The sequence below is a fragment of the Rhincodon typus genome, chromosome 16, assembly GCF_021869965.1.
Source record: "Rhincodon typus isolate 14 chromosome 16, sRhiTyp1.1, whole genome shotgun sequence".
Taxonomy (NCBI): domain Eukaryota; kingdom Metazoa; phylum Chordata; class Chondrichthyes; order Orectolobiformes; family Rhincodontidae; genus Rhincodon; species Rhincodon typus.
The window spans coordinates 18,411,047-18,436,046 of record NC_063347.1 but is presented as its reverse complement, the minus strand read 5'-3'; the positions used below and the strand labels follow the sequence as shown (position 1 = coordinate 18,436,046).

Below are 25,000 nucleotides of genomic sequence, written 5' to 3'. Positions count from 1 at the left end.
CAGTGAGGCGAGGACTGGGGACAGCAAGGAAAGTGAATGATAATAGTGCATTGGGCACAGGGCATAGAGGGGTGAGGACACAAGCAGACTGAAATGCATGCAGAGAGGGGAGGGCAGTGGGGAGTGGAGAGATGGGGGTGTGAGGTGAGGACAGGAAGGTAGAAAGGGGAGGTTGAAATGCTAGCAAGGAAGGAGGGATAGAGTGGAGGAGGCCATAGGGAATCAGGAGAGTATTTAGGTCGGGGATGCTGTGAGAGAAAGATGATGTGAGAGTATAGAATGTCAGGGACAGGGACCGAGAGATGGCACGGTGGGGGAGCAGACAGAAAATGGCTGGGGGTGCTGGTCAAGGAGGGAGCCCTGTTGTAGAGTTGGGTTACTAGGAAGTGAAGAAAGAGTTTGGAGCAAAGAAGTGAAGGGCAGTGACAAATGGACAGACAGCCAGGAAGTGGAGGGCTGAAGGCTCAGAGCAGAGAAAAGATAGAGAAGTGGGTGGACAGTGTGAACTGGTGGAGGAGTAATTTAGACAGTGTGATTGTGGGCAAGCAGAGCGACAAGGGTGAGAGGCTTGGAAGCAGATTGGAAAGACTGGAGGATATGCGAAGGGTTGGCAGGGTGCAGAGAACATTCAGGGAGTAGAAAAGAGTGCAAGGACTTGCCACATTATGTTCTGTCAATAAAAAATGATGGCAACAATCTCAGCAATCGGTGGTATCGCTCCCTGTGTATATGTCAAAATAGTGCGCTCAATATATTAATCAGAAAATATGTACAAACATTTCCACTTCATTGGCACGCTGAATATGACACCTATTTCCATATGTCTATTCTCCCCTTGCTATTTTTATTTTGTCTCCCTTTTTAGACAAAACTTCTTCCCAGAATCCCATTAACCATGTTCTTTTCATTACTTACATTTGCAAAAGTGAATGAAGTTAATAATAAAAACCCTAAATTAAGGACTTAATCTTATAAAATAAATTAAATCCATCATCCTGACAAATTAAGAAAAGCTTTTGAAATTTGATTTCTTTTAACTTACATTGTTTTTAGAAATGATCCCATATAAATGTGACTGTTTTGGGACTGTTGCTCCAATAGTCTAATCTCTTCTTGTAAAGAATGAATTTCATCTTGATAAGTCTGATGCTGCAATGTGTCCATGAGTTTCTCTGCACTAAAATAATAAATGATTACATTACTCGTAATAATTTCTTTAAAAGTGATTTGCTCTTTAAAATTAAACTAAGCAGATTTGCAGAAATATACATGGGTGTCCATATTGGTTCATTGGTAGCACTCTCACATTCTAAGACAGAGGTTCAAGAATCGTTCCAGTTGCTTGAGCACATAATGTAATCCAATACTTCAATGCAGTACCGAAGGAGTGCAGCACTGTTAGAGATGCTGCCCTTGAGAAACTAAGCACTCTTGTTGCCCTTTCATAGAATCCCTACAGTACAGATAGAGGCCATTCGGCCCACTGAGTCTACACCAAGCCTAAAAAGAGCATCCCACCCAGCTTCACACTGCCCCAACTCTATCTCCATAACCCCGCATTTACCACAGCTAAGCGACATAACCTGCACATCACTGGACACTTCAGGACAATTTAGCATGGCTCATCCACCTAACCTGCTCGTCTTTGGACTGCAGGAGGAAACCGGAGCACACAGTGGAAACCCATGCAGACTCCATACAGTCACACAAGGCTGGAACTGAACCCAGGTCCCTGTTGCTGTGAGGCAATAGTGCTAACTACAGTGCCACCATGCCACACTCAGGTGAGTACAAATGATCCCATGTACCGTCCAGAGAAAAACATGGGAGTTCTTGGCCAATATTTATCTCTTGCTCAATCCTATAACAGTACAAAATCACTCAAATTGGTTTTCATCACTCCTCTCAAAAGGGACTGTGCTAATATGTATGACTGTACAAAACATGAATAATAGTTCAATAGCACCACCTGCTGAACAAAACACAGTATTACAAGAATAATTTCAACAATGTATTTGTACTTCAAAATGAATCAGCGATTAAAAGCAATGAATTTCTATCTTATGTGATCACGAAAGGACCTATTGAAGGGGCATGTGTGTTGCAGTGGTAGTGTCCCTGCCTCTAAGCTAGAAGGTCAGGGTTCACATCTGACCTCGGCTGAAGGTGTGCCATGACATGCTCAAACAGTTTGAATGAAAAAAAAACCAATACCTGTTGATTCATTTATTTTGCTCCTCCTCTGTTTAGTGCAAGATGCAGTTAAACATTTCTGGTCATTCAAAAATTAAGTGCATATATCTTCAGGCTAGTTAAATTAAATACATATCTATTAAATACCAACAGAACATAGAACATACAACAGTACAGCATAGGAACCTTTCGGCCCCCGGTACTGCCCCACACCAAATTAAACTAATCCCTTCTGCCTACCCTCGATTCATATCCCTCCATTCCTTGCATATTTTTGTGCTTATCTCAAAGTCCCTTAAAAGCCCCAATCTACCCTCACCATGACCCCCAGCAGTGCATTCAAGACTCCTACCACCCTGTGTAAAAAAAACTTGCCCCTCACATCTCCTTTGAACTTGCCCCCTTCACCTTAAATGCATGCCCCCTAGAATTAGACATTTCAACATTGGGAAAAAGATTCTGACCGCCAACCCTATCTGGGGCGCTCATAATTTTACAGACTACTATCAAGTCTCCCTCAGCCTCCGCCACTCCAGACAAGACAACCGGAGTTTTTCTAGCTTCTCTTTATAGGCAGATTCCTGGTAAACCTCTTCTGCACCCTCTGCAAAGCCTCCACATCCTTCTGGTGACCAGAATTTAAAGCAATATTCTAAGTGTGGCCTAACCGAAGTCTTATAAAGCTGCAACATGACATCCTGACTCTTGTACTCAACTCCAATAACAATAAGTGTATGGCATGCATGCCCCTCCTTTACCACTGTATCTACTTACATGGTTACTTTCAGGGACCTATGGACTTGAACCCTAAGATCTTTCTGTACATCAATGCTGTTCAGGGTCCTGCCATTAACTTTTCCTTAACATGTGATCTCCCAAAGTGCAGCACCCAGATTAAACTCCATCTGTCATTTCTCCACCATTTAAGGGACTGCATATGATCTATTCCTCACTGTATCCTTTGACAACCTTCCACACTATCTACAACTCCACCAATCTTTGTATTGTCAACAAACTTACTAACCCACCTATCTACATGTTCATCCAAGTAATTTATACATATCACAAACAGCTGAGGTCCCTGCAGTATGGATTCCTGCGGACCACCACTAGTCATGGACCTCCAGCCAGAAAAACACCTTTCCACCACTACCCTCTGCCTTCTTTGGGTAAGCCAATTCTGAATCCAAGCAGCCAAGTCATTGTGGATCCCGTGCATCTTAATCTTATGTATTAGCCTACCATGAGGGACCTTGTTGAAAGCCTTACAAAAATCATGCAGACAACATTCACTGTTCCACCCTCATCGATCACCTTTGTCACCTCTTCGAAAAATTCAAAGATTTACAGGATGTTCCTGGGGTTGGAGGGTTTGAGCTATAGTGAGAGGCTGAATAGACTGAGGCTATTTTTCCTACAGCATCAGAGGATGAGGGGTGGCCTTACAGAGGTTTATAAAATGATGGGGGGGGGCATGGATAGGGTAAATAGGCATGGTCTTTTCCCCAGGGTGGAAGAGTCCAAAACTAGAGGGCATAGGTTTAAGGTGAGAGGGGAAAGATATAAAAGAGACTTACGGGGCAACTTTTTCAAGCAGAAGGTGGCATGTATATGGAATGAGCTGCCAAAGGAGGTGATGGAGAGTGGTATAATTATGACATTTAAAAGGCATATGAATAGGAACGGTTTAGAGGGATATGGGCCAAATGCTGGCACGTGGGACTAGATTTATATAAGATATCTGGTCAGCACGGACAAGTTGGACCAAAGGACCAAAGGGATACGTGCTGCATCTCTGTATGACTAAGTCAGTAAGACATGACCTGCCCTGCACAAAGCAATGCTGACTGTCCCCAATTAGGCCATGCTTTTCCAAATGAAAGTAAATCCTATCCCTAAGGATTCTCTCCAACAGCTTCTGAACCACATTTATTCAAAATTAACTCTCAGAATATGGACAATGTTAACAAGACAGCATTAGTTTGCTTTCCCAGTTACCCTTCCATATGGTACTGAGCTGCCTTCTAGAACCACTGAGATCAACTTCCAGAACTGCCACATGTGGTAACATAGGACATTTCTGCATTTTGACCCATAATCGAAGAAAGACCAATATGTGACAAAGTGAGTAAGATGTTTGACTTGGAAAGAAGTTTGGAGGTGCTGATCTTCTCCTGGTGTCTGGTGTCCTTATTCTTCAAAAGGTAGTGAAATTTAAGCATTTGAGAGGTGACTTCAAAAATACATTGGCTTTCTGTAAAAACATTTCCCATGAATTTACACAAACTCCAAGAAAATGTATTTTCTTTATAGTCATTCAATGTTGTTATCTTTGTCTAGCTCCACACATTCCCAATTTTCACTCCCAATCACTGTTAGATCTCATTTCACTCTATATTTTCTCCAAGTTCCCTTCATACAGAATTAAGAGTTATCACAGTACATGAGGACACCACTCAGTCAAAGCTGGTTTTCGATAGAGCAATGCAGTCGCCCCATCTCTTGCCCTTTCCTGGTATCTCCTCAACTTGAGTTCTCTCAAATAGTTGTCCAACTTCCTTTTGAAATCAATTATCACCACTTCCATTGCCATCTGAGACAGTGGCAATCACCTTTATGTCTCTCTCACACAAGACTTCAAACATGACCCTAACCATTGTTAATGGGAAAGAGTTCTGTCTGCTTTCTCAAAAACTGTCATAAACTTGTACAATTTTATCAAATTTCCTCAGTGTCATTTGATTCAAGGAGAAAATTCTCAGATTTTGTTGTTCAATCATGGGATGCGAGCACTGCTGGCTGGACCACCATTTATTGCCCATCGTTAGTTACTCTTGAGAAGTTGTTGTGAGCTACCTTCTCATGGCAGTCCATGTACTGTAGTGGACCAGCAATGCCACAAGGTGGGGGGAGGAGGGTGGGGAGAGTTCCAGGATTTTGACCCAGCGACGCTGGAGGAACAGCAATACATTTCTAAGTCAAGATGGTGAGGGGAACTTACTGGTGGTGATGCTCCTATGTCATTCTAAGTTGAAGTGGTTGTAGGTTTGGAAGGTGCTGTTTACAGAGAGTCTTTGGTGAATTTTTTGCAGTGCATCTTGTAGATGGTTCGCACAGTTGCAACTGAGTTTGGTGGAGAGTGGATGTTTGTGGAATGGTGCCAATCAAACAGGCTGCTTTATCCTAAGTGTGTCAAGTTTCTTCAGTGTTGTCAGAGCTGCACTTATCCTGCTAAGTGGGGAATATTTCATTGCCCTCCTGATTTGTGTACCTTGTAGCCAGTGGACAGGCTTTGGAAGTCAGGAGGCAAGTTACTCACTGCAGGATTTCTAGTCTCTGATCTCTCTTATAGACAAAGCATTTATGGATATTTTCAAGTCAACTTGTTTAGAAATATTATTACATACCTCTGGAGCAGCTGGGACTTGTCCAGCCCAGAGCTAGGGATAGTATCACAATTATATAGCTAGACGAGTTCAGTTTCTGATCTGTGATAACCCCAAGGATCTTGATAATAGTGTATTCAGTGTTGATAATGCTATTGAATGTCAAGGGACATTGGTAAGATGCTCTCTTGTTGGAAGATTGTCATTGCCTGGCATTTGTGTGATACTAAGTTACTTGCCACTTTTCAGCTCAATCCTGGATATTTTCCAGGTCTTGCTGCATTTGGACATGGACTGCTTCAGTATTCAAGTCGTGAATGGTGCTGAACATTGAGCAGTCATCAGCGAATATCCCCACTTCTGACCTTATGATGGTGGGAAGGTCATTGATGAAGCAGCTGAAGATGATTGAGACTAGATAGAGATTTCAGAAGCTCTTACAGAAGTATCCTGGAGCTGAGGTGGCTGACTTTCAACAATCACAATCATCTTTCTGGAATTGCTTAGAAAGATCAGCGATTCACGACAAACAGATCAAAGCTCTGACATCCTGCCACCAGTCATGAATCGTGGTGGATAATTAAAAGCTGAATCAAGGAGAGATTCCACAAATATTCCGATACTTAATGATGAGGAGCCAAGCACAAAAATAAGCCTGAAGAATTCATAACAGTCTCCAGCCAGAAGTGCCAAGTGGATGATCCATCTCAGCCTCCTCCGAAGGTCTCCAGCATCACAGGTGCCAGGTTTTTTTATTGTTTGGCATGCACACAGTCCTGTCTGGTACCTTCATCAAGTTGATATCTTGTTTCGAGGTATGCTTGGTACTGCTTCTGGCATGCCTCCAGCAGTCTACTGAGCCAGGTTTGATTCCCTATCCCCAATGGTAGAGTGGGGGATATTTCTCAGCCATTTCAGAGGGCAGTGAAGAACATGGTGATGGTGTCACACAACTTGATGCAAGATATTTTCAAAGTGAGAATTGGTCTTCAAGTCCACAAGGACGACAATGGTAACTCTTAGCAATAGCCTCATAGACAGATAAGTAACAATTAATCCAAGTATGTTTTGTCCTCTTGTTGGTTCCCTCACCACCTGCTGTAGATCCAGTCTAGCAGCAATGTCCTTTAGGACTCAACCAACTTGATCAGTAGAGCTACTGCTGAGCCACTCTTAGTCCCCATTCAGCATATATTCTCTACCCTTACCAACCTCAGTGCTTCCTCCAAGCCGGTGCATGGTGATCCAGAGGAGAACTGAAAGAACTGCAGATGCTGTAAATCAGGAACAAAAACAGAAGTTGCTGGGAAAGCTCAGCAGATCAGTTATGAGGAAGGGTCACCTGACCAGAAACGTTAACTCTGATTTTTTTCTTCACAGATGCTGCCAGACCTGCTGAGCTTTTCCAGCAACTTCTGTTTTTGTTGTTGTTGGGATCTGGAGGAGGTCTTTTTGCATTTTCTTTCCATGTTTGACATGGTCCCATGGTGCTATTGCTTGAGTGGTCTGCAAGACAGCTCTTCCTATTATGGCACGCGCCAGAGGCCTTTACATGATTGACAGGGCTGTGTTTGCCACTGTCATTTCTGATGCCTTGGTCCGGTTTAATTCCCTTTTAAAGACTTTCTCGTGATTGCTTGGCCATTTCAGAGGGTATTTAAACATCAACCAAAACGTGTCTGGAGTCACGTAAAGGACATTAACATTAATGATTCAGATGAGTTTTTCTGACAATCAACAATAGTTTCATAGTCATCTTTTAACTTCTTGACTTTTAATTGGAGATTTTTGTTGAATTCAAATTCCACTATTTTCATTACCAGAACATTATCTGGGGTCTCTGGACCAATAGTCCAGTGACAATACCATGAGGCCACCACTTTCCAAACTTGAGTCATAGAGGTCTACAGCACAAAAAAAAAGGTCCAAGAGCCCATCATGTCCGTGCTGGTCAAAACCGACTACTTAACCATTCTAATTTCATTTTCCAGCACTTGGCCTAGAACCTGGTATGCCTTGGCATTACAAGTATACATCTAAATACTTCAATTTAAACCAACTTTATAGCAAAAGGATTCAAGAATAGGAACAAAGATGTCTTGCTGCAATTATATAGGGCACTGGTGAGTCCACACTTGCTGCAGTGTGTGCAGTCTTGGTCTTCCTATCTGAGGAAAGATGTTCTTGCAATAGAGGGAGTGGAGTGAAGGTTTATCAAATTGATTCCTGGGATGGCAGGGTTGACATACAGGACAGACTGATTTGGTTAGGATTGTATTTGCTGCAGTTTAGAAGGTTAAGGAGGGATCTCATAAGAACTTATAAAATTCTAACAGGATGAGACTGGTTAAATGCAGGAAGGATGTTCCCAATGATGGGGGAATCTAGAATCAGGGGTCATAGAATAAGGGGTAAACGTTTTAGGATTGAGAGGAGAAATTTCTTCATCCAGCATGGTGAACCTTGGTATTCACTACCACAGAAAAAGGGCAAGGCCAAACATGATGTGTTTTCAACAAGGGGGTAGAGACAGCTCTTATGGCTAACGGGATCAAGTGATATGGGAGGAGGGCAGGATGAGGATATTGAGCTCAATGATCAGCCATGATCAGACTGAATGGCGAGGCAAACTTGAGATGTCAAATGACCTACTTCTGCTCCTTTCTTGTGTTTCTCCAATTTCACCTTGAATCTAAAATCTCATATCTGAAAATAATTTGGTAAATTCCTTCTGCACCCTCACATCCTTCCTAAAGTGTGGTGACCAGAACTGTGGCCGAACATAAAGGCTCAGCATAACTTTGCTTTACTTCTCAATACATTTATTTGTGAAGCTCAAAGCCTCATTTGTCTTGCTAACTACACTCTCAAAGTCCCCATTATGTTCACCAAAACTCACAGCTCTCACATTCCTGCCATTAATAAAACAGCAGAGTAAGAGTTGCGATCGAAAGCAGTGGGTAGGAAGATAACACTGGTAAAAGATTCTCAGCTCAAGAGCTGAGATCTTAAAGTATTAGTTTGCAAAGTACTGGTGGGCTCACAAAGAGGGAAACGACAATTCCTTGTCATGTGCTGTCAGAACCCAGGACCAATGTCTCCCAATGCTACCAAACATGGAGATATATTCCCCAACTTCACTTGATACATTATACAATAAAACCTGGATAGTCACATTCCCCCAGCATTAAATCAGGCTAAATGTTCCAGAGCTCTGTCACCCTTTTGAAGATCGTGCAATCTTATCAAATATCATGATTTCCCTGCAAGAAGCAAAGTCTTCTAGTTGTTAAAACCCAGTCTGCTTTGCTCTCGCAGTGCTAAAACCAATTGACCTCTCTCAAGCAGCAACCTCTTCCAGTGGGGGTTGAGGCAGTGAGATGCATATTAACACTTGTGACAGAGTAGAGGTGCTTTGTAAGAGCTGTGATCTTATCAGCATTTAGTCTCATCATCCTTTTTCTAGATTAACTTATGTTTTGGGGGCTAAATAGAGTAGGTAGGGAAAAACTGTTACCACTGCTAAAAGGATCAAGAATGAGAGGGCACAGATTTAAAGTGATTTGGAAACGAAGCAAATGCGATATGAGAATAAAACTAATCCACACAATGAGCAGTGCTGGCAGGAATGCACTGACCATAAGATGTAGGAGTAGAAGTGGACCATTCAGCTCATCAAGTCTGCTCTGCCATTCAATGAGATCATGGCTGATCTGTTAATCCTCAACTCCACTACCTTATCCCTATAACCCTTATCTCTCTTACTGACTAAAAATCTACCTTAACTGTGAATATACTTAATGGCTCAGTCTTAACAGCCCTCTGCAATAAAGAATTGTACAGGCTGACTATCCTGAGAGAAGAAACTGCTTCTCATCTCTGTCTTAAATGTGAAACCCCTCACTCTGAGGTTATACTCTCTGGTTTTAGACTCTCCCACAAGGGGAAACAACCTTTCCGCATCTACTATATAAAGTCTCCTAAGAATCCTGTATGTTTCAATAAAGTTGCACCTTATTCTTCTAAATTCTAATGAGTACAAGGCCAAATCCAGTAAACAATCATTGTTTACAAGAATCATCCCACGATGAAAGGCTTGTATTATGCACAGCAGTTGAGGACACTGGGTCTGTATTCAATGGAGGTTAGAAGGATGAGGGGGATCTGATTGAAACGTACAGAATACTGAGAGACCTGGACACAGTGGACATGGTACAGCCTCCAAGTGAAGAGATGACCTTTTCAAACTGAAATGAGGAGGAATTTCTTCAGCTAGAGGGTGGTGAATCTGCGAAACTCATTACTGCAGAAAGCTGTGGAGACCAAATCACTGACTGTATTTAAGACAGAAAATGATTGGACCTTGATGGGTCAGAGGATCAAGGGTTACAGGGAGAAGGCAGGAGAATGGGGTTGACAAACATATCAACCATGATCAAATGGCAGAGTAGGCTCCATTGGCCAAATACCCTAATTCTGCTCCTACCTATTTTTCTAATTAACCTGTTCAGAAATGTTATTACACACCACTGGAGCAGGTGAGACTTGAACCTGGGCCTCCCTGGTCCAGGGGCAAGGACACTACAACTGCACCTCAAGATGGCCATGAATCTGCTCCTATATCTTATGGTCTTGTGGCCGAATCCACTCAACCTCTCCTCATAAGGCAATCCCTTCATACCTGATATCAGCCTAATGCCTTGAAGTGACATGAGGCAAGTTTAGCTGAGACATTCAAGATGGCATTGGATAATGTGCAAGGGTGTGGGGGGGCAAAAGGCAGGAGAATGGCACTTTGTCCTGATGTTCATGTGGAAACTTGATGCAGACATTGATGGACTGATTGACCTCCTTCTGCACCATAATCCTTCTGCAATATTTAGCAGTTCTAATGATATCTATAACTTGATCTAGTAATCTTCACCGATGATGCATTACCCATTAAAGGAGCCAAAATTGGAGAATGATCATACGAGTGGGTCTTTTTCTTGAACATTGGGGTTTTCATAAGAACATAAGAAATAGGAGCAGGAGTAGGCCATCTGGCTGCTCAAGCCTGCTCTGCCATTCAGTAAGACCATGGCTGATCTTTTCACGGACTCAGCTCCACTTACCTGTCCGCTCTCCATAACCCTTAATTCCTTTACCGTTCAAAAGTCTATCTATCTTTGCCTAAACAACATTCAACGAGGTAGCCTCAACTGCTTTACTGAGCTGGGAATTCCACAGATTCACAACCCTTTGGGTGAAGAAGTTCCTCCTCGACTCAGTCCTTAATCTGCTCCACTTTATTTTGAGGTTACGCCGCCTAGTTCGAATTTCACTCACCAGTCGAAATAACCTCCCAGCATCTATCTTATCTATTCCCTTCATAATTTTACATGCTTCTATAAGATCTCCTCTCATTCTTCTAAATTCTAAATGAGCAGACTGACTATACTCATCTTTCCTCATAAGCTAACCCTCTCAACTCCGGAATCAATCTGGTGAACATCCTCTGCACCCTCTCCAGTGCCAGTACATCCTTTCTCAAGTAAGCAGACTAAAAATGAACACAATATTCCAGGTATGGCCTCACAGCACCCTATACAGCTGCAGCATAACCTCCCTATTTTTAAACTCCATCCCTATAGCAGTGAAGGACAATATTCCATTTGCCTTCTTAATTACCTGCTGCACCTGAAAACCAACATTTTATGATTCATGCACAAGGACACCAAGGTCCCTCCACAGCAGTATGCTGCAATTTTCACTATTTAAATAATAGTCCATTTTGCTGTTATTCCTAGAAAAATGAATGACCTCACATTTACAATATTGTACTCCATCTGCCAGACCCTTGCCCACTCACTTAACCTATCTACATCTCTCTGCAGACTTTGTGTCCTCTGCACACTTTGCTCCACCATTCATTTTAGTGTCATCTACAAACTTTGACACACCACACTTGGTCCCCGACTCTAAATCATCCACGTAAATTGAAAACAGTTGTGATCCCAATACTGATCCCTTAGGCACACCACTAGTCACTGATCACCGGCCAGAAAAACACCTATTTATCCCATTCTTTGTTTTCTGTTAGTTAACCCATCTTCTATCCATGCTGACGCATTACCCATAATGCCGTGCACCTTTATCTTACGCTGCAGCCTTTTGTGCAGCGCCTTGTCGAAAGCCTTCTGGAATTCGAGATACACCACTTCCCCAGTTCCCCGTTGTACATGCCACTCGTAATATCCTTAAAGAATTCCAGTAAATTAGTTAAGCATTATCTGTCTTTCATGAACCTATACTGCGTCTGCCTGATGGGATAATTTCTATCCAGATGTCTTACTATTTCTGCCTTGGTTATCGATTTAAGTATTTTCTCTATTCCAGAAGTTAAGGTAATGGGCCTGTAGTTGCCAGCCTTTTCTCTACCTCCTTTTTTAAACAGTGGCGTCACATTTGCTGTTTTCCAATCTGCTGGAACTAGCCCACAATCCAGCAAATTTTGGGAAATTACCAGAAGTGCATTTGCTATTTCCCCAACCATCTCTATAGTACTCTGGGCTGCATTCTATCCGGGCCAGGAGACTTGTCTATCTTTAGCCCCATTAGCTTGCCCAACACTACCTCTTTTGTAAGAATGACCGTTTCTAGGTCTTCACCTACCATAGCTTCCTTGTCATTAATTACTGGCATTTTATTTGTGTCTTCCACTGTGAAGATCAACACAAAATACCTGTTCAATGCTGTGGCTATTTCCTACTTCCCATTATGAAACCTCCTTCTCATCATCTAAAAGACAAATGTTTACCTTAACCATACTTTTTCGTTTTACACATTCCAACAAAATTTCGGTGCGACTTCTCACGGATTCTGATTCCCAGATGCACAATTTTTCATTTATACGCATCGTTAACAGACTAACAACTCCCAGTCCTACCACTGGATTGTTTTAGAACAACCACAAATTTGGCTAGAACCTCGTCTCAAACGGTGGAGCAAAACATGGATGTTTTGGATCCACAGGCCTTCATACATAGCGCCTAACATGCAATAACAATGATTGCAGTCAATGGAGTTCAGCATTCATTGCTGGCAGTTGATCCAATAAAGCGAATTTTGCGCCGACCGCCGAAGAACTCCTACCCCGAGATTCTATAAAACAGTAGGTGACAAAATTATAATTCTAAAGTAGAATTTAAAAAAAAACACACCCCCCAAACGTCAGGAAAAGTTTTTAACCTTGGTCAAAGTGGAAATCCAGAGGGTGCAGTCACCAACAGAAGTCGCGCGCTACACTATTCAAACCCAGAGCACGAGAGGAAGGCGCGGACTCGCGTAAACGCCAATCAAACAGGGGTGTATCCCGTCAACATCAACAGCTGTACTGCAAAACCTCACCACAACTGTAAGATCACAGCATTTCACGTTCAGACATTCACACTCATTCATTTTGTTTTCCGGGAACATTTTAAATTCTAGCGACGTTCTGTTGATATTATTTCTAGTTTGATCCTTGCACCCCTTTTCTCGGAAACATTGTTAGCATACAGCATTTCCGTTCCTTTTCGGCGTGACACCATTAAATGACTCCACATTGACATGGCGTGTTTTTGTTAATTTTTAGAGACGTCTGCGGTTTTTTTTAAATAATGGTGTGTGCTGTTACTAATGATGATGTGAACCACGCTCGCTGATTAACTCTTCGCCGAATAATTTTCACGGCCCTGAGTCTCGCTCCTTCCTTTTTACTTCTTTTTGCTGGTGGAACTGAAGATAGAGGTTGAATAGGACTGTGAGGAAGAATAACCTGGATGGACCATGAACTACAGCAACGTGAGTGACAAATTCTGGAAATTCCATTTTATGATGTATAAATTTTCTTATTTCCCCTCACCTAAAAGGAGCTGAAGATTTTACGTTTGTAAAAGCCGTTTTAATAATTTTTAAGGGCTTGAATAAAAGCATATGATCGAAGTAAAAACAGCTGAAGAATAGTCACCCGAAAAGCCGACTCTGCTTTCGCGGATGATGTCAGACCTGTTGAGTTTCTTCAGCAATTTCTGTTTTTGTTTCAGATTTCTAGCATTCGCAGTTCTTTAGATTTTTGTTTAAAAAATAGTTGAAGTATACGCTTAGTGACCAAAATCAGGAACGCATGACCTTTTTGTTTTCTAACCTGCTTTGTGACTTAAATGTTCGTATCCAACAGTCATTTTTTTCACTGCCTTCAGAGACAGGAGGGGAATCTCAGGAGCTGGATAATTATGTACTGTTATCTATATTGGACGTTTTTAAAGCGGTCGATGAGGCCGTACAAATTAAACTTAAGGTGTACGAAAATGAAATCGGGGCAGTACAAATAAGATTGTTCAGTGAACATATCACATAATTGGTATCAAAACAGCCGTCGGTGAAATTTCAGGATACATAGGAGTGTTTGGCTAAGTATGTTGAGTACTGAGTCTATGTAGAGTAGTAATCAAAACCACTAATTAAAAAAAAAATGTTAATAACAAAATACTGTGCATGTTGAAAGTCATTTCTGAATTGCTGAAAAGTCTTTACATCTGACAGCATCAATAGAGAAACAGTTGATAGAGTCAAATATGACTCCTATTCAGAGTCGAAAGACAGTAAAATGTCCAGGTAGGAATGTGGAATACCGTTGTTTCATCAATAAGCATGACCCTGAGCTTTGGTCGCATGCCATTTTAATTCACCATCTTGCTCTCATGCTCGTGATTTTGATTTCTGCATAGTGCAGAGCTCAAGGAGTAGAACCTCATTTTTGGATTAAGCATTCTACAGCCCTCTGGACTCAACATTGAGTTCAAAACTTTGAGACCATGTACTCTGGTCCCCAATTTTGATATTGTTGTTTTGTCATAGCCAGTTCGAATCCTGGATCTCATGCTGCTTTCACCACAGCTCTTTTTCTGACACTTACACACCCTCCAGAGAAATGCTTTATATTTTAACTCCAGTTATTACCACTCCATTGTTTTTTGATCTGCAGCAAGTCACCAAGGCTCCTTAGGCAGCACCACCTTAACTCATGGACACTGTCAGTTAGAAGGACAAAGGGTGGCAGCGAGATGGGAATAGCTCTGCCTGTTCCCCTTCAAGGGATATCATTAAGTTTTACATGTATGCTAACATTTAGCAGTGATACCTCCCCACTAGTATCATAGAATATTTAAGCATAGAAACAGACCCTTCAGTCCAAGCTGACCAGGTATCCTAAATTAATCTAGCCTCATTTGCCAGCATTTGGCCCGTATCCCTCCAAACCATTCCTATTCATTTACCCATCCAGATGCCTTTTAAATGTTGTAATTGTACCAGTCTTCACCACTTCCTCTGGCAGTTTATTCCATACACGCACCACCCTCTGTATGAAAAAGTTGCCCCTTGGGTCCCTTTAAATCTTTACCCTCTTACCTTAAATCTATGCCCTCTAGTTTTGGACTCCCCTACCTGGGAGAAAAGACCTTGACTATTCACCCTATCCATTGCCCTTCATGATTTTATATATCTCTATGAGGTCACCCGTCAGCCTACGACACTCCAGAGAAAATAGCCACAGCCTATTCAGCCTCTCCCTACAGCTCAAACCCTCCAACCCTGGCAGCATCCTTGTAAATCTTTTCTGAACCCTTTCAAGTTTAACAACATCCATCCTATAGCAAGGAGATTGGAAGTGAACGCAATATTCCAAAAGTGGCCTAACCAAAGTCCTGTACAGTAGTAACATGACATCCTAACTCCTATACGCGATTCCCTGACTGATAAAGGCAAGCGTACCAAATGCCTTCTTCACTATCCTGTCTACCTGCAACTCAATTTTCAAGGAACTATGAACCTGTACTCCAAGGTCTCTTTGTTTGGCAACACTCCCCAGGTCTTTACCATTATGTGTATAAGTCCTGATTTGCATCACTAAAATGCAGCACCTCACATTTATTTTGATTAAACTTAATCTGCTGCTCCTTGGCCCATCTGATCAAGGTCCCATTGTACTCTGAGGAAATCTTCTTTGCTGTCCATAACACCACTAATTTTGGTGTCATCTGCAAATTTACTAACCATACCTCCTAGATTCACATCCAAATCATTTGTGTAGATGACAAAAATCAGTGGACCCAGCACTGATCCCTGTGGCACAGGTCTCCAATCCAAAAAGAAAACCTTCACCACCACCCTCTATCTCCTACCTTCCAGCTAAATGGCTAGTTCTTCCTGTATTCCATGTGATCTAACCTTGTTAACCAGTTGTGGTCTGGACCTTTCTCAACTGGCTCTGGTGCGACTTATCCCGTAGTCAGTACTGGATGAACAAAAATTTCCTCCAAATAAAAACCAAACCAAACCAAACCAGTGCATTTGATCCCCACTACAAAATCCTTTCTCTAGCTACGAACTCTGTCCACCATTTGCAGTTGTGTATGACACAAAAATGAGCTTCTGACCACCAATACCAAAAGTGCCTGTTTTTGCCTTAATATCATCGCTTAACTTGGTCTCTTCCTTCACTCACGTGCAGCTGAAACTCTTATCCATTTGTTAGTTACCTCAAGGCTTGATGATTCTGGTGCCTTCCTGACTGAGTTTCAAGCAACATAATCTTCAGGAGATCCAGAATTTTGTTGCCTGTGTCCTGATTCACATAAAGTCTCATTGCCTCATCATGTGTTAACAGTATTGCAGTTGCTTCTAGTCTGGCAATAATTCAAGTTTTAAACTTCTCATCCTCACCCCTCTCTATCTCTAATTTCCTCCAGTACTGCAACACTCCTTGATCCCTGTGACCTTCCAATTATGGCCTGTTGCACATGTCACATTTTCTTTAAAGCTGTGTCTTCCCCTGCTTAATTTCTAAACTTTGAAATTTTGTAACTGGGTTACCTTACTTTCAGCCTGCCTCCTCTCTTTTAACACCTTCCTTAATGTATGCCCATCTAATCAAACTTTAGGCTACCTACCTTAATATCTCCCGATGTAGCTAGGTATCTTTTTTTTTTGAAAACTTTCCTTTGAACGAGCTTTAGAACATTTTAGTAAAAGAGCTACATCAGTGCACATTGTTCCATTGGAATTTTTATTTCCTTATTCAAATATCTTTACTGTTGTTGATTTATGGAGCTTTATCCAACAGTGTTGCTATTCACTCCTTTTTCCTTGTCCCATGATATTTATGATGCACTTCATGGTCTAAAATTGCAAAAGCAAAAATGGTAGACAGAGTGGTGGGTTATAGGGAGAGGCTGAATAGGCTGGGGCTTCTTTCCCTGGAGCATCGAAGGCTGAGGGGTGACCTTACAGAGGTTTATAAAATCATGAGGGACATGGATAGAGTGAATAGCCAAGGTCTTTTTCCAAGGGTGGGGGACCCCAAAACTAGAGGGCATAGGTTTAAGGCGGGAGGGGAAGATTTAGGAAGGACCTAAAGTATAACCTTTTCATGCAGAGGATGCTGCGTATATGGAATGAGCTGCCAGAGGAGGTGGTGGAGGTGGGTACAATTACAACATTTAAAAAGCATCTGGATGTGTATATGAATAGGAAGGGTTTAGAGGGATATGGGCTGAATGCTGTCAAAGGAGACTAGGTCAGATTGTGATGTCCTGTCAGCACTGACGAGTTGGACCGAAGGGTCTGTTTCCGTGCTGTATGACACTGACTCTATAACTGAATATTTGCAATGCATAGAGATAAACAGAAGTTTTTATTTTTAATGTGCTTGTTTTCTTTTTAACATTTTTGTTGTCAATAAAAGTTGTGTGGAATTCATACATGCATCTTCATTTTGTTATTTTGTTGCTCCTTAGATTATTTTTGACATTCTCCAATTAAAATGATACAACAAACCACAGAATGGAGACAACCAAAAATGTGAAGCGTTTATTTGTTGGGGGACTGCATCACATGGTCTCTGAAAATGAAATTAAAGAAAGATTTAGCACATTTGGTGCTGTGACAGATGTGGATCTTGTGTTCAGGAAAGACAATGAAGGTAATGTCAATGTGCACGGTTTTGTGTAGTGTAATTGAACTTCAGATCTGTTAGCTTGTACTATCTAATCACTTAATTCATAATTGCATAATTTAAACACTGAGATCCTGACTGTCAGTGATATCGTGGTTCCACAGAGTGTGAGGTTAAGTCCTTGAAGCGACAATTCTTTAACATCACTGGATTGATGTGAACCTTTCTTGTTATACTATAGCTTTCAAAAAACAAACTCTGAGAAAGTCTTATTCATGTGATGTAACTGGGTTTTTAATGGTCCAATAAATCATACATATGACCCAAAAAGCTTTCTTGCTCTAGAACCAAGTTTTAGATTTGTGCAATATCAATTATTTCTATTATGAATGTAGGAGAATGACTAGGCCCTTCACCTCCTTGAGCCTGTTCGACCATTCAATGGCTGCTGTGTGGCCGAACTCTAGATATCTGCATTTGACCCATATTCCTTACAATCATTTTGCTTAACAAACATTTATCTATCTCAGATTTAAAACTAACAACTGAACCTGCACCCACTGCCATTTGTGGAAGAGAGTTCCAAATATCCACCACCCTTTGAGTGTAAAAATGCTTCAGAACATCTCTCTTGAACAATCTGGCCCTAATTCTCAGTCAATGCCCCTTAGTTCTAGAATCCTAATCGGTGGAAATAGTTTATCTACCTTGTTTCTTCTGCTGTGGTCAGGAGAAGACTGTTGCTCATTTGAAATTTGTGTAGGTAAAAGCAAAGCCCGGGCTTTGTGGACAATTTTCCTTGAGATCAGCAATGAATATATTCTCAGAATCTGGGATGTTGGTTGATTTTTACTGCAGGTTACATCCTCACAGATTTTTATTTTTTTCCTTTCTTCCCCTTCATCTTTACTGGATCGCAAATGAATTTCCCAAATTGGTAATTTAGTCAAAAATGATATACAAATCCCAGTGAGGTACAAACCTCAGCATCCTATATGAGAACATATGGTTTATTCATGTATCTGTCAGATTCTTAAGTAAAAGGGCTTTTTTTTAAGATTTCAAAGCATATCTTATTCTCACATTGAATCAGTGATTGTCACAACCACAAGACATGATCACCATGTAGATTAATATAGCTTGTGCAGCCCCATTTTAAATTTGGAGTAGTTCCTCTTAAAGCAGACCAGCAATCTAGTCTTATTTAACAAATTAAAGGTTAGTTTACTACTAAGATGGATCTTAGTGTCACCTTCTTGGGGTTCTGCACCTTATGCAGCCAGGTTTCTTCATGCAGCAAAATGGTGCTATGCTAATTTTAAGGAAGCAAGGGTGTCCTCAAAACAATAAAGTCAATTATGCTGAGTTCCTTTGAATTTCTTCCTCCTGTCTGTTGCTTCACTCTGAAGGCTGAATTCTTGTACCTTTTTTGTCTGTTTGTAAAGTCCTTCAAGTATTTCAAGAAGTTTACATATCTGAGCATGTCTTTCTCTATATGCCATACGGAGCTTGCAGCTGTATAGGCAAATGATTTGTAGCATCCAAGGTTTTTAGCTGCTCGTGTCCAGTCGGAGTCAAGAGTCGTCTTTTCATAAAAAATCTGTAATGCGATAATTCCTTTGATCATGACAGTGATTATATTCTTTTCTCAAGGTAATCCTGTAAAGACCTTTGGTTACATTAATATCAATACCTCAGAAACAGAATTAAAGCGATGTAAGTATACAATTTTGTTCAATTTTCTTTCAGTATTCTAACACAATTTATCCTTTATGCAGATTCCTGTTACAATTTTTGTTGGCTGTTCTATTTTAGAAAAGGTACTGAATTGCAAATAAAATTTTTATTTGTGCTTTTAATTCATTCATGGGAGGTGAGTATCACTGGCTAGCTCAGCATTTATTGCCCAACTCTAACTATCCATAGGGCAGTTAACAGTCAACCACCTGCTGAGGGCCTGGAGTCCCATCTACCCAAATCAGGTCAGGATGGCAGAATGCCTTCTTCAAAGAATATTAGTGAACCAGATAGGTTAGTGGTTTCATGGTCATCGTCTGGCTAGTTGTTGAAAATCCATAGTGTTGTAATTCTGTAATGCATTGGATGAATCTATGGACAAATACTTCTGTCTAGAGCACAGCAAAGTGCTTGAAGCGAGTAAGCTGACTGTCTATATGTATATTCTTTAATTGACTGAGAAGTATTCAATCAGAAAATAAGCTAATCAAATCCTTTGGGGAACAGAAAGGGAAGGATTATTTTTGATAGCTGCTTTATCTCCACTATTAACTCTGTTGAGGTGCTTATGTTCAACAGTTCTATTTATGTTTATTATTTCTAGGTATTTCGATGCTGAATAAATCAAAATGGAAAGGTGAAACACTGCAAGTTGAATTAGCCAAAGAATGCTTTTTGCATAAGTGAGTTTTATTCATTAATCATTTTGCAGATTGTTAATTTTTGGTTGTTTTTATTGTTTTGCAAAGTTCAAACATTTTGACATTCTAAAATAATTAAGAATTTATTCTTTCATAATTTTCCAACGGTGTATTTTTCATTGAATAGAAATATGTTCAGTAAATTTGTTTGCATCAATAGAAATATTAGTTTGCTAATCTATGTGTGGAAAACATATGTGTATATTTTGTACTCGAGATGATGGTGTCAGTTTAGTTCAGTTGGCTGCCTGGCAGGTTTGCACTGCCGAGTGATGCCACGATGGTGCATTCAGTTCTTACACTGGCTGAGGTTACTATGAAGATCACTCCTTCTCAACCTCGCCCCTCGCCCGAGGTGGAATGACCGTCCAGTTAAACTACCACCAGTTGTCTTAGAAGAGAGAAGTCCTGTTGAACTATGGTAACTTTACATTTGAGATGGATGGTGATCTGAAATAAAAACCATCTGTTGAAAAAACTCAACAATGCTGACAGCATCTGTAGAGAGAGGACCAAAGTTAATGTTTTGAGTCCGGTATGACTCCCCTTTCAATTTGTATTGTAATTTGCTAGGAAATGACAATCATTTATGTTCCAGAATTATCCTCCTCATTCTGAAGAAAGTACTTGTTCTTTCTCCATTAGCATTCTGTTTCTATCCCAGTGCAACCAGAAAAAAACAAATAAACTGAAAGTAAATGTTTCCAAATTGAATTATTAAATAGGTACTTCAAATTCTAACTTTTACATTATGTTGCAGAATAAAACACTGATTTCCAAAGCTTTCTTGGCTTTTGTACATGTGCAAAATATAAGTTCTGAAGCAATGTTTAGAGTTGATTAAGAGTAGTTGTTTTGTGGTTGAGTTTTCAAAACATGCTTGATAAGGTACAAGTTAAACTTTAGTAAAATTAAACTCTATAGGATTAAAAGGAGAAAAACAGAATGGATACAGAATTGACTGAAGAATAAATAATGTTGGATCGTTGTGTTTCTGGAAGCAGATATAGCCAGGTCAATATTGGGACCATTGCACTTTTTGTACATATTAACCTCTTGGATTTGGGTATGCCTGGTCATAATTTCAAAATTTACTGGTAGCATAAAGCTTGAAATGTGGTATTCAGTGAAGTGTGTAGTAATAGTCTACAGGAGGACGTGAGCAGATTGGTGATGTAGCCAGATAGATGGCGCATGAAATGTAATACTGAGAAATCTTGAGTGATACATTTTGGTAGCAAGAATGAGGAGAGACTGTAAACTAAATTGCAGTAACAGAGAGATTGATTTGAGGGATCTATGTACACGAATCTTTGAAGTTTGCAAGTCAAGATGTTGAAAAAGCATTCAGGATTCTTGCCTTTGTAAATAGAGGCAAAGCGTACAAAAATGACGGAGTCATGCAAAATCCCAGCTATAGTTTTGTGTTGAATTCTTCTTGTGTCCTGGGGAATTTACGTGTGCAGCAAGTGATAACAGTTGAACACTCGGGTTTTGGGATTTCGGAACTTGAGCAGCTGCTGGCATCACTAAAGTGCACCTACACACTGAGAGCTGTGTGGACAGCACATTTCAGAAGGTTTGCTTCCTGTTTAATAGTGTGCAGACAGATAGGAAATATTTGATCTCCAGATGGTCAAGGAGGACCAGACATGAAGTCTGTTGAGTACATCTTTGTCAGTGATTGATATTCAGTTCTCTATATTGGTTCGATTAGTGATTCATCAGAGATTGCAACCAGAACCAGATCAATGGCATTGTGGATGGTGTACATATACTGAGAAGCAGGAGGAATATTGGAAAATCAGTTGTGATGAGGAATTTCATAGTTAGAAGAACAGACCTAGTTTGGGGAACGTTTTTGTAACCACAGATGTGAATCCAGGATGGTAGGTTGCTTCCTTGGTCCCATTATCAAGGATATCACTACGTTTCCAGAGCATTCTGAGTAAGGTGGATAAGCATTTTGAGATCATCATCTATGCTAGTACCTTGACATAGGTAGAAAGAAAAATAATGTCCTGTAGATAGATTTTGGGAGCTGGGAAGAAAACTACTAAGCAAGATATCAAAGATCTCTGGATCATTCTTGATGCCATGTGCTTATGAGTATAGAAATAAGAGACTAGAGGAGATGAATGCATGGTTGGAGAGATGGTGTAGGAGGAACAACTTTGGATTTCTGGAACTTTGAGAATTGATAATGGTGTTTAAAACCACGGAGGTGATTGAATCAATATGGATAAATTGTGTTCACTGGCAGTAAGCTTGGTAAATGGAGGACAGACATTTATGATAGTTGGCAAAAAAGAGGTAACCTGAGCGGTAAAACATATGTAGCTCATTGCTTCGAGCAACCATTCAGAGAGTAATCAACAGCAATATTCAAAAAGGAATGGGTTGAATACATGAAAACCCTGCAAAATTTTGTCTGTGTGGAAAGTGCAAAGATGTGGCACTAGTTCTTCCAAAGAGCAACAGGCATGGTGGCCACCTTCTGTGTTATATAATTCTGCAAGTCTACTACTAGGTATTTCAGTTAGAAATCACATGACACCAGGTTATAGTCCAACAGATTTATTTAAAATCACAAGCTTTTGAAGCGCCGCTCCTTCATTAGGTGAAGGATTAGTGCTCCAAAACCTTGTGACTTCAAATTAACCTGTTAGACCACAGCCTGGTGCTGTGTGACTTCTGACTTTGTCCACCCCAGTCCAAAGCTGGCACCTCCACATCACAGGTATTTCAGGATCATATCAAGAGTTGGGCATTTTTTTTTAAAATTGCAAGTTTTGCATCAAAACTCACTTCTGCATACATTCTGTAGGCTTGCTCAAGAGCGACAGGTTGCAGCTAAAAATCAGTTCAAACCACAAGTTAGCAGCATCAAGAAAGTGCTAGAGTCGCTGAAGAAAGCTGGTGTTGAAAACTTCAACATCAGGTCTGCTGTACCAGGAACAGAAGTACCTGAGCATAAGGCAGGTGATAACTTTCTCAAATTGTCTTAATGTGATACTCAATTTTGCATCAGTTAATTTCTTAATTTTTCTTGCCCCAATTGAAATACATGCAAAATAGTGATGGAGTAATGTCATAATAAGAAGCATTTAAAAAGTATTGACCTCACCTTACCTACAGTTTGCCCAACACAGCTTCAGTCTACTTCTTAAATGGTTCCAAGAGTTTCCACTCCCACTACCCAACTTGGAAACACATTCCAATATTTGATCACGATCTGAAAAATTTGTTGACAGTGATCCTGCATTTTCCTTTGCTGGTTGGACCCTGATGCAAGATAAATTAAGGAAATAATGTAAAATTGAAGATATAGGTGCATTCTGGAGGAGTTACTTTGCTTTGTACTATTTTTATATTACTTTGAGGACTTTCAGCAGTCATTTCAAAGCTAATGAATACCCATTTCTTTTAACTCTTCTGTAATTCAGTACTCTGTTAAGGATCAGTTTCATCTGTGGCTGTTCCCTCCACTGTTTGTTATTTGCACATGCTTGTTTTCTTTGTGCAGCGCTGGCCAAAATTGGAGATGGTCCAAAGAGAACTTTAGTGTTTGTGCATCACATCTTTCAAGTGGCCTATTGATTTGTTTTTACTCTTCAGATATGGAAGTTGTCAGCAGCTCCATTCTTGGATGCCCCAAAGAAAGGTGATATTGAAGCTTCCCAGCAATTACAGTTGTTTTAGTCTACATTAGGACTAGCGCCCCTTGACTTTGGTACCATTCTGGTAAATCTCTGACATCTCCCTAAGTCCTTGGCAACCTCGTTGAAATGCGGTAGCAATGGTTGGATACAATACTTGAGATGAGATCTAAGAATTAAATTTTAAAAGCATGCCATCATTTCTCTATTTCTGTGCACACTATGCATTGTGAATGACTAATGCTGTATTTCTGAAGCACATAGTGTAAATTATATATTGGGGAGCTGCCACAAAAAAAAATGTGCTATTAAATGTTATCGTATTTTTGTAATAAATCAAGTACTTTTTTTTAATCCCTCAGGACTGGATTGTGAGTAAATTTGGAAGAGTGTTACCCATCCTTCACCTGCGACAAAAGGGTCAAAAGAAAATATCCTTTTTTAATAATAAAGATGTAACAAAGGTTGTTGGAGAAAATACTTTAAAAGCTAATGTTAGAAATAAAGAGAAACAATTAGAAAATTATCATGAGGTTCTGGAATTCAGTGTTTTGCGTGACTTTTCTGTTGTTCAGACAGCTCTTAAACCAAGCACTAAAATTTCAAATTTACTTTTCCTCTTCCAGGCAAGGTGGTTAAGTGTAAAATGTTTCAATGTTTCTCTAGTCGTTTACACTGACCTTTCTATCAAGAAAGGGATCACCACCTAGACCAGCCATATCGTACTTTGCGTAGAGAATTGATTTGTGTAGGGGTGTTCATTACCTTAGACATCATAAGGCATTTTGCAACCAATGAATTACTTATGATGTGTACATTCTCCACTGGTTGTTACCTATTACTTTGGAACATGGTTGTGGTTTTTAGAGGCCAATAAACGTGGTCCCTGAGCATCAATCCAGCTGCTCTTACAGAGACAATGTTCCAGACCCCACCATCCTTAGCTACGTCGTCAATGACCTTCCCTCCACCAACAGGTCAGAAGTGAGCATTCTCACTGATAATTGCACAATGTTAAGCCTGTTCATGTTAGAGGTGATTCAGAGGAGATGTACTGAATTGATACCTGAAACAAGCATGATATCGTATCACTAAAATGTTCTATTAGGATAGTTTTTGCAGGAATGCTGAGCAGTGACTACCCCTGACAAGAATTGGAAAGGGTGCAAAAAAGATTCACAAGGATGTTACTGAGACTGGAGGGCTTGAGTTATAAGGAGAGGTTGGATAGGTTTTTGTGCTTCAGTCTTTAGAGTGGAACTTGAGCCCACAGCCAATTGACTCAAGGTGAGATCAATGCCATCAAGTTACCTTTGATACCATTGAGTACATTTCCAAAAAGCACCA

General features: G+C 40.5%; 1 protein-coding gene across 6 annotated transcripts; it reads left to right on the top strand.

Moving 5' to 3' along the window:
- The first annotated feature begins 12,857 nt into the window (after positions 1 to 12,857).
- On the top strand, positions 12,858 to 24,991 carry LOC125485128 (nucleolar protein 8-like). 6 transcript variants are annotated; one of them, XM_048606435.1, is made up of 8 exons: positions 12,858 to 12,975; positions 13,195 to 13,403; positions 17,399 to 17,583; positions 19,210 to 19,272; positions 19,898 to 19,976; positions 22,822 to 22,972; positions 23,613 to 23,658; positions 24,016 to 24,179. In XM_048606435.1, the coding sequence occupies exons 3-8, from the start codon at positions 17,445 to 17,447 to the stop codon at positions 24,030 to 24,032; spliced, it is 495 nt and encodes a 164-aa protein (XP_048462392.1). In that variant the 5' UTR covers positions 12,858 to 12,975; positions 13,195 to 13,403; positions 17,399 to 17,444; the 3' UTR covers positions 24,033 to 24,179. The 6 variants fall into 6 exon arrangements, with proteins under 6 accessions (XP_048462392.1, XP_048462393.1, XP_048462394.1 ...); XM_048606436.1 differs by having other exon boundaries at positions 22,822 to 22,976; XM_048606437.1 differs by lacking the exon at positions 23,613 to 23,658 and having other exon boundaries at positions 22,822 to 22,976.
- Positions 24,992 to 25,000: the final 9 nt, after the last annotated feature.